Genomic DNA, 10421 nt, shown 5'->3' on the forward strand with positions numbered 1-10421 from the left:
TATGGTAAAGATTAGGTGAGAAATGGATAACTAGTTCCCAGAAAGCTTCAATAACTTAAGGGTTCAGACACTGGATAGAACTCTAAATGGTGGATAAGAGTCAATGTGCATTTTCAGATTCTTCTGCTTCTGCAATCATCCCCTCCTCCATGAAACTGAAATATTACAAGGCATTTGAGTATTTGTAGAAGGACTATGCTATTAACTTAGAAAATGTTTGAGTGCGTACCGTATGCTCAGCCTAGACCAGATTCCCGCTTTCATGAAGCTTACAGGCTGGACAGTGTCATTTTCGAGATTAAGTTGGTTCTGTGGTTATGGAGGTGAGAAGCCTATGGGGACCTTAGACTATGGCTGTGGAGGGTCTTATTCAGCCTCTGAAAGTCTGAACAACCTTCCCAATGCTACAAAGCTATTTTCCCTTCTCTGTTACTAATTCCCAAGTTTCTTCAGGTATCCCAACACCTTGGAGAGAATGGGTGGATTCCCAGTTTAGGTGAAACCCTGATTGCTCTAAACTGGTTCTGCTCCAATGCAGACACTGGCATCGCCTGGAGGGCTTGTTGAACACGTAGTGAGGCGTCCTCACAGGAGCGACTGTGGTCATGGGAGCACGGTGGCTTCCTCCCGGAGTTGCATGTCACTTCTACGTCTCCCACCGACTTAGGGAGCAGGAGGAAGATGAGGAAACGAGGGCGCCACCGCCAGGCGACCCCACCACCCCTGCTGCCTCCCAGGGTGCTGCTGCCCTCGGCGTCCCCAGCGGCCTGGCGCACTGGCTCTCGGAGCTGTTTCTAATGTACGTCCTTGGCTTCGGCAGCATTTTTGGCTGTGATAATCCTGCTGCCCTTCAGACTCAGGTTAAATGGAATGTGCGGGTGAGCGCCACGAAGTTCATGCTGCTGCATGCCTGGTATTATTGACCCAACATAGCTTTGTGTTTCTTTGGTGGCTTTTTGATCCACTGAGTATTGGGCATATGATAGGGAGCCGTTATTTTTAGTTGCTTTATTTGCATTGGGCAGCTTATTTTGCTCTGGGTGGACTATTTAATGCTTTTTGGCTGATGGAGTTTGGAAAGTTTGCGTTTGGGACTGGTGAGGAGTCCTTAGCACTTGCTCAGAATACGTATGCTGTGAATTGGTTTAAAGGCAGAGAATTAAACTCAGTATTTGGGCTCCAACTTAGCATGGCTAGAAATGGAAGTACAGTAACCATAAGCCTCATGGGATGGCTGTATTCTAAGGTTGAAGCTTTGTTGGGTTCTGTTGGTCACACAACACTTGAGGTCACACTTATGACTGGGGGTATAACATATATTTTTTTCGTTCATTTATGCCTTGGACTTTGCTTACCTGTATCAGAGAGCAGAAAGAATTCTTCATGAAGAACAAGGGAAAACAGGTGAGGTTATTAAGTTGCCTGATTTTTCCTTACCTCTGTGGTGGTGCACGTTTATCCACTGTGTTTGCTACTGTTTTACCATGTTCCCTTTCGTTGAACTTGAGAAAGTTTTTTTTAATGGAGAAATTTGGATTTTCCTCCCCAAGTAGTGAGTGCTATGAATAATATTATATATGTATTAGTACTATCAGCTCCCATGTCACCAGTATTTAAGCTCCTGGTGGGTAAAAAAGGGAAAAAAAAAAATCCTGGGTTCTGTGTGCAATGGTGGCCACTCTTTTCTTTTCCATTCTTGTTTTTTTAACTGAAATATAGTTGATTTATAATGTGTTAATTTCTGCTGCACAGCAAAGCAATTCAGTTACATACACATATATGTATATACATATATATACTTGTGTGTACATATGTATATTCTTTTTTAATATTCTTTTCATTATGGTTTATCATAGGATATTGAAGATAGTTCTCTGTGCTATATAGGTCCTTGTTTATCCATTTGATATATAAAAGTTTACATCTGTTATACCCAACCTCCCAGTCCATCACTCCCCCAACCCCCTCCACCTTGGCAACCACCAGCCTGTTCTCTATGCCTGTGCTTCTATTTTGGTTTCACAGACAGGGTCATTTATGTTATATTTTAGATTCCACATACAAGTGATATCATATGGCTTTTGTCTTTCTAGCTTCATGTAGTATGATAATCTCTAGGTTCATTCATGTTGCTACACATGGTGTTATTTCATTGTTTTTCATGGCTGAGTAGTATTCCATTGTAGCATATATGTAGCACATCTTCTTTATCCCCTTCTCTGTCAATGGACATTTAAGTTGCTTCCATGTTTTGGCTATTGCAAACAGTGCTGCAGTGACCACTGGGACGCATATATCTTCTCTCAGTACATGCCCAGAAGTGGGATTACTGGATCCTATCGTAGTTCTATATTTAGTTTTTTAAGGAACCTCCATATTGTTTTCCATAATGGTTGTACAAATTTACATTGCTACCAACAATGAAGGAGGGTTCCTTTTTCTCCATACCCTCTCCAGCATTTGTTATTTGTAGACTTTGGATGTCCATTCTGACCGGTGAGATGGTACCTTATAATTTTGATTTGCATTTCTCTAATAATTAGTGATATTGAGCCTCATTACATGTGTCTATTGGCCATCTATATTTCTTCTTTGGGGAAATGTCTTATTTAGGGCTTCTGCCCTTTGGATTGGGTTGTTTTTGTTGTTGAGTTGTTTGAGCTGTTTGTATATTTTGGAAATTAAGCCCTTGCTGGTTGCATCATTTGCAAATATTTCCCCCCATTCTGTAGGTTGTGTTTTCATTTTGTTTATGGTTTTCTGTGCTGTGTAGAAGCTTGTAAGTTTGATTAGGTCCCATTTGTTTGTTTTTGTTTTTATTTCTATTGCCTTAGGAGACTGACCTAGCCTCTTAAGGTCAGTCAGTTTTTATCATTGGTACAATTTATGTCAGAATGTTTTGCCTATGTTCTCTCCTAGGAATTTTATGGTGCCATGTTTTATGTTTAAGTCTTTAAGCCATTTTGAGTTTATTTTTGTATATAATGAGAGGATGTGTTCTAACTTAATTGGTTTACATGTGACTGTCCAACTTTCCCAACACCACTTGCTGAAGAGATTTTTTTTTTCCCATTGTATCTTCTTGCCACCTCTGTTGAAGAGTAATTGACTGTAGGTGTATGGGTTTGTTTCTGGTCTATCTATTCTGTTCCATTGATCCATATGTATGGTTTTAATGCCAGTACCACACTGTTTTGATTACAGTAGCTCTGTACTATTGTTGGAAGTCTAGGAGGTTATGCCAGGGATCAAACTCATCTCCTGCATTGGCAGACTGAATCTTTACCACTGAGCCACCAAGGAAGCTCCCTTTTTGGTTCTTTAACCCAATCTGTTATCAAACTTTTACAACTCTGTCTCCTAAATATAACTCAGTTCTATATATCTCTGCTTTACTACCACTTGATCCAGGCTATATCACCTTAGTCCTCTAAATGACAACATCTGAGTGACTCCCTGCGTCTAACCTCACTGCATTCATCTGCCCACATATTCTCTGATGGATCCACAGTCAAGTAAGTGATCTTTTAAAAATGTAAGCCCAATTGTGTTATTTGTTTCTTAAAACCCATTAACGCTAAATGCAATGTGGTGACCTAGATTACATCCTGGAACAGAGAAAGGACATTAGTGGAAAACTCATAAAACCTGAATAAAGCCTGGAGTTCAGTTAATAGTAAAGTACTAATGTCGGTTTCTTAGTTTACTGTGGTTATGTAAGATGTTAACATTAGGGGAGTGGGTGAAGAGGGCACAGGGGCCCTCTGCAGTAGCCTTGCAACTCTTCTGTAAATATAAGACTACTCCAAAACTAAGTTAATTAAAAAAAAAAAAACAAAACAGTAGCACCAGACTTGTTTATGTTAGAGTCTAAAATCCTTTACAAGACCAGCTTTCTCTATCCAGCCAAACTAAACCTATTATTTAATTCTTCCAAGTGATGTAAGGGCTTCCCGGGTAGCTCAGCTGGTAAAGAATCCACTTGCAATGCAGGAGACCCTGGTTTGATTCCTGGGTCAGAAGTTCCCCTGGAGAAGGGATAGACTACCCACTCCAGAGTTCTTGGGCTTCCCAGGTGGCTCAGTGGTAAAGAATCTGCCTGTAATGCGGGAGACCTGTGTTCGATTCCCGGGGAGGAGAAATCCCCTGGAGGAGCTCATAGCAACCTACTCCAGTATTCTTGCCTGGAGAATCCCCATGGACAGAGGAGCCTGGTGGGCTACAGTCCATGTGGTCAGAAAGAGTCAGACATGACAGCGAGTTCCCTTGGACTGCAAGGAGATCCAACCAGTCCATTCTGAAGGAGACCAGCCCTGGGATTTCTTTGGAAGGAATGATGCTAAAGCTGAAACTCCAGTACTTTGGCCACCTCATGTGAAGAGTTGACTCACTGGAAAAGGCTCTGATGCTGGGAGGGATTAGGGGCAGGAGGAGAAGGGGACGACAGAGGATGAGATGGCTGGATGGCATCACTGACTCGATGGATGTGAGTCTGAATGAACTCCGGGAGTTGGTGATGGACAGGGAGGCCTGGCGTGCTGCGATTCATGGGGTCGCAAAGAGTCAGACACGACTGAGAGACTGAACTGAACTGAAGCACAGCAAGTGATGTAAACCTTTTCATTGCCAGTATTCAGTGTCTGGCCCATTAATAAGTGCTTGATAAGTATTCATTGAAAATTAATGAATATCACATTTTTAAAACCAAAAGATTGACTATGGTTTTGGGGATTGGTAGATCTTGGGAACTTGTAAGCTACCTGAGTTGGGTTTTCAGTTGCAGGCAGGACGGCCCAGGTAGCACTTCTATGTGCTATGTTACTTTCCTTAACTCCTCAAATCTCTTCTCCCTTGCTCCTTCCAGGCTGCTGTTCTTGAAATCCTGCACCAGCTCCCTTCCAAGCTTGGAGACCAGGTGGCCGTTTGTGTTAATGGGAGAAAGGAAAGGGTCTTTCTCTACCCACCCTGTCCCTGTCCTACCTCTTACAACCCACCTGTGGACAGTTTAACAGTGGGTTCTGGAAACAACACTGCCTCCTTTCAGGTCTAAGTACTAGAGTTATTCCAAGGGCAGGAATTTCAAGCCAGGTAAGAGGAGCCACGTCAGGCTGCCAGATGGTGGGGAAGATAGGCATGAGTGAGCAGGCTTCAGATTAAAGCAAGCTAGAGGGGATCAAGTGTTGTAATCACATTCGAGCAAAGGAGTCAAGTGACCCTCATTACACATTAGAGCCCTGTTATAATAATACCCCTTATGATTACTTGGACTTGGATTTAACCTGGGACAAATTTGTAATTTGTAAACAAATTTAGGTTTACAGTCTTTTGACATTTTCTTTCACGTGTCTTCTTTTCCACCTCATGTTATATCCTTTTCTTGCCTAAGTCATCATTCTTAAAACCCAATCAGAATATTTCCCCCAGTATTTTAGAGGAGCAAACTCATTCCCAAGGTCATATGCAGCCAATAACAGACAGGCCCTTGGTGGCTCAGATGGTAAAGAACCTGCCTGCAATGCAGAAGACCCAGGTTTGATCCCTGGGTTGGGAAGATCCCCCAGAGAAGGGAATAGCAACCCACTTGTTTTCTTGCCTGGAGAATCCCATGGATAGAGGAGCCTGATGGGCTACTGTCCATGGGGTTGCAAAGAGTTGAACGCAACTGACTGACTAATACTTTCACTTTCTGCTATTCAAACATGAGTCTTTCTGACTCCATTTGTTCTGCCCTCCTGCAGGCAGCCTAGGGTGATCTGCTCTAAAGACCACATAACTCAATGAAGGCCATAAACACAGTGGGTCTTACAGAAAGGGAAGCTAGAGTATTGGAACCTTAATCGCAGGCAGGCTCCCCAGGAGGAAACTGGAGGAGGGTGTGGGACCAGAGGTGGAGACTTCGTGGGATCTTTCTTTTCTTATTGTGTTTTGGCGATGATAGAAACTTTATTGCCTAAAATTCATCTGGGAGCAGTGTTGTGAATATTCTTTCCCTCAACACCAATTTCTTTCATGTCTTCCCAAATGATAGACAGAGAATTTAATACATTTAATGCTTTTCCTTCCATTTACACTATCATAAATTACAAAGTATTGTTCACTTCACAAAATAAAACCATTTCCAGATAATTTTTTGACAGTATCAAGAAGTACATAAGCTACAACAAACAAACCTGTACAGCTGGGAGGAACAATGCTAACAGGGACCAAGCAGAACCATCCTGACCCCCGAGTGCCAGCGAAGGCCTTTCACACGGCCCTCGGGATTTCCAGAACGACAGCTGCACTGACTTCTCCCCTTTCAGCTCACTTAACACATAGTAATTCTCTTCTGGCCACTCCAAAACAAGACTGGTGAATGACAACACGAATCATCGCAGAAAATCAGAGGAAAAGACACTGCAGTTAGGTTTAAGAAAAACAAATTTAGGTTTACAGTCTTTTGACATTTTAAATATTTTACCTATGTTACAAAATATAGAAATCTTGGTGTGGAAAGCTCATGATAAGATAAATAGAACCAATAAGATAAAACTATAGTCATCAAATCATATTAAATTATCCATCAGAGCTACTTTGATCAAGGAGGTACACATATTCATAAAAACCAAACTTATTCATTCTTTAAAAAATAGGCTTGTTTATAAAACAAAAATGAAAAAAATCAACAATGACTCTGCAGGTTCACTTTTCAGAAATACAGACATATGGTGAAAATGCAACTTGCCATTAACAGATGAATTCAGAGTGCTTGCCTGAAATGAAGAGGAAAAGTGCTTTTTACGTGGCCTAGATATAACCAGTGTTTCCAAATAATTTTATGTAAAATGACCACGTTCTGAGTGTTCTGTGATGTATACACATGATATGGAAGAACTATGACCAATTCTGAAACATACTTTGGGATTTCACAAAATTGCTATGGAAAGAAAATTGTAGATGCGACAGACCATCCTACAATTGCTATAAACATATACTGCACAATAGCAAAATGCCAGTGCTTAACAGCAAAAACTATTAAAAGCAGGGACAGAGGTGGCAGGTGAAATTTCACTGCAAAGCACTGATAAGGGACAGAGGTATGTCAAGATAATACTGCATTCATGGGCAACTTTTTCAGGGGTCACAGCAAGAAGGCAGGACAAGGTTTACAGGGCAATAATCAATGCACTGCATTGAGTTCTATTTGCTAAAATAAAGTAACATTCTTGAAGCTAAAATAAAAATACATCTTACAATATAAGTTTCATTTACCATTTAACATATAGAATTGTCTTCTTTTGGTAAGTGGAAAATGCATAACTGTATCAAGTACCTCTATGAATTAAGTTCCCTTTTATTATTGATAAGACAGAAGTTTAAAGGTCTACACTGTTTTTTTTAATAAGTTAAAGAAAGATTTATTAATCACTCTTCCAACAAAACAGACATACGAGGCACGGCAAAGACCCAAGGTGAGGACTTTTTCTTGCCCTCATCCTTGCTGTTCTCCCGTGGAGGGGGCCAGTGTCTATGAGACACAGTAGCCAACCTGGCAATCCACTGTGGTCCAGGAAATTCCATCACTTGTTTGGAAAACAAATCAAGTGCAAGAGATGTTTTTATTTCTTTAGCCTTATCAACTTAGATGGGGCGAGGGCCACTCAACTCATTTCCCTGGTGAATTAAAACAAAACATCTTCATTTTCTATCAAGATCTGCACAATCAGCTTTTGGTACCGCATGTCATGGAGGGTGGTGAGGGTGCTGTCCTCAGGAGGTCTCATCAGGGTGGGCCCAAACACGATCCCCAGGTTTTCAGCATTCATGAAATTGTCCTTTTCATTCATAGTCACCCTGCAAGACAATCATATACAGAGAGACATTATACTGAGTCAAGGGTGGATTTGTGTACTGATTATGAACATAGGCCCCTGAGAGCTTCTCTGGTTTTGGAATTTGCAAAGGAAAATTGAGGACTGGAATTATAGAGAAGTATTTTTTAAAAGGTAATTTTTGGATTTTCTTGAAGAGCTCTCTAGTCTTTCCCATTCTACTGTTTTCCTCTATTTCTTTGCATTGATCACTGAGGAAGACTTTCTTATCTCTCCTAGCTATTCCTTGTAACTCTGCATTCAGATTCTTATATCTTTCCTTTTCTCCTTTGCCTTTAGCTTCTCTTTTCTCCGCTATTTGTAAGGCCTCCTCATACAACCTTTTTGCATTTTTCTTGGGGATGGTCTTGATCACTGCCTCCTGTACAATGTCACGAACCTCCGTCCATAGTTCTTCAGACACTCTATTATATCTAATCCCTTGAATCTAACAGAAGCAGAAAATATTAAGAAGAGGTGGCAAGCATACACAGAAGAACATACAAAAAAGATCTTCATGACCCAGATAACCACGATGGTGTAATCACTGGAGTAGAGCCAGACATCCTGGAATGCAAAGTCAAGTGGGCCTTAGGAAGCATCAATATGAACAAAGCTAGTGGAGGTGATGGAATTCCAGTTGAGCTATTTCAAATCCTAAAAGATGATGCTGTGAAAATGCTGCACTCAATATGCCAGCAAATTTGGAAAACTCAGCAGTGGCCCCGGGACTGGAAAAGGTCGTTTTCATTCTAATTCCAAAGAAAGGCAATGCCAAAGAATGTTCAAACTACCACATAACTGCACTTATCTTTCATGCTAGTAAAGTAATGCTCAAAATTCTCCAAGCCAGGCTTCAACAGTATGTGAACCATGAACTTTCAGATGTTCAAGCTGGTTTTAGAAAAGGCAGAGGAACCAGAGATCAAATTGCCAACATCTGCTGGATCATAGAAAAAGCAAGAGAATTCCAGAAAAACATCTACTTCTGCTTTATCAAGTATGCCAAAGCCTTTGAGTGTGACTGAATCACAACAAACTGTGGAAAATTCTTAAAGAGGCGGGAATTCTAGACCACCTGACCTGCCTCCTGAGAAATCTGTATGCAGGTCAAGAAACAACACTTAGAACCAGACATGGAACAATGGACTAGTTCCAAATTGGGAAAGGAGTATGTTAAGGCTGTATGCTGCTACTGCTAAGTCACTTCAGTTGTGTCCGACTCTGTGCGACCCCATAGATGGCAGCCCACCAGGCTCCCCTGTCCCTGGGATTCTCCAAGCAAGAACACTGGAGTGGGTTGCCATTTCCTTCTCCAATGCATGAAAAGTGAAAAGGGAAAGGGAAATCGCTCAGTCGTGTCCGACCCTCAGTGATCCCATGGATTGCAGCCTTCCAGGCTCCTCCGTCCATGAGATTTTTTAGGCAAGAATACTGGAGTGGGTTGCCATTGCCTTCTCTAAAGCTGTATACTGTCTGCTTATTTAACTTACATGCAGAGTACATACGTGAAATGCCAGGCTGGATGAAGCACAAGCTGGAATCAAGATTGCCAGGAGAAATACCAATAACCTCAGATATGCAGGTGACATGACCCGACCCTTATGGCAGAAAGTGAAGAAGAACTAAAGAGCCTCTTGTTGAAAGTGAAAGAGGAAAGTGAAAAAGCTGGCTTAAAACTCAACATTCAGAAAACTAAGATCACGGCATTTGGTCCCATCACTTCAGGGCAAATAGATGGCCAAACAATGGAAACAGTGACAGACTTTATTTTTCGGGGCTCCAAAATCACTCCAGATGGTGACTGCAGTCATGAAATTAAAAGATGCTTGCTCCTTGGAAGAAAAGCTATGACAAGTGTAGTCAGCATAGTAAAAAGCAGAGACATTACTTTGCCAACAAATGTCTGTCTAGTCAAAGCTATGGTTTATTCCAGTAGTCGTGTATGGATATGAGAGTTGGACTATAAAGAAAGCTGAGCACTGAAAAACTGACGCTTTTGAACTGTGGTGTTGACTCTTGAGAGTCCCTTGGACTTCAAGGAGATCCAACCAATAAATCCTAAAGGCCTGAATAGTCATTGGAAGGACTGATGCTGAAGCTGAAACTTTCAGTACCTTGGTTACCTGATGCTAAGAACTGAATCATTAGAAAAGACCCTGAAGGCAGGAGGAGAAGGGGACAACAGAGGATGAGAAAATTGGATGGCATCACTGATTCAATGGATATGAGTTTGAGCAAGCTCTGGGAGTTTGTGATGGACAGGGAAGCCTGGCAAGCTGCAGTCCATGGGGTCACAAAGAGTCAGACACGACTGAGCAACTGAACTGAACTAAAATTTCAGATTAATTGTTTAGATTATTGACATTGTCTTTAGCCCACAGAAGTGAACTACTAAGTGAATCTGGTATAGACACACTTTTGAACACTATAAAATCCGTCCTTCTTACTAAATAAACATGGAACTCTCATTGAAGGAATATTGACTTGAAGGGGCAGTAAAGATTATTGAAAAGTGAAGTCGCTCAGTCGTGTCTGACTCTTCGAGACCCCATGGACTATATCCTACCA

At 41.5% G+C, this 10421-nt stretch overlaps 1 protein-coding gene and 1 pseudogene across 1 annotated transcript in view; one reads left to right on the top strand and one right to left on the bottom strand.

The window, feature by feature from the left end:
- Window positions 1-605: 605 nt before the first annotated feature.
- On the top strand, window positions 606-5050 carry LOC120877524 (annotated as a pseudogene).
- Window positions 5051-6027: 977 nt separating this feature from the next.
- The window catches only part of CHN2 (chimerin 2), a 341136-nt gene continuing 336742 nt past the window's right edge, over window positions 6028-10421 (bottom strand). Inside the window, exon 13 of the mRNA XM_040259709.1 lies at window positions 6028-7833. Coding sequence (XP_040115643.1) covers window positions 7662-7833 — 172 coding nt within the window. The 3' untranslated portion in view covers window positions 6028-7661. The remainder of the gene's footprint in view (window positions 7834-10421) is intronic.

Source organism: Oryx dammah, unplaced genomic scaffold (assembly GCF_014754425.2).
Source record: "Oryx dammah isolate SB20612 unplaced genomic scaffold, SCBI_Odam_1.1 HiC_scaffold_18, whole genome shotgun sequence".
NCBI classification, from domain to species: domain Eukaryota; kingdom Metazoa; phylum Chordata; class Mammalia; order Artiodactyla; family Bovidae; genus Oryx; species Oryx dammah.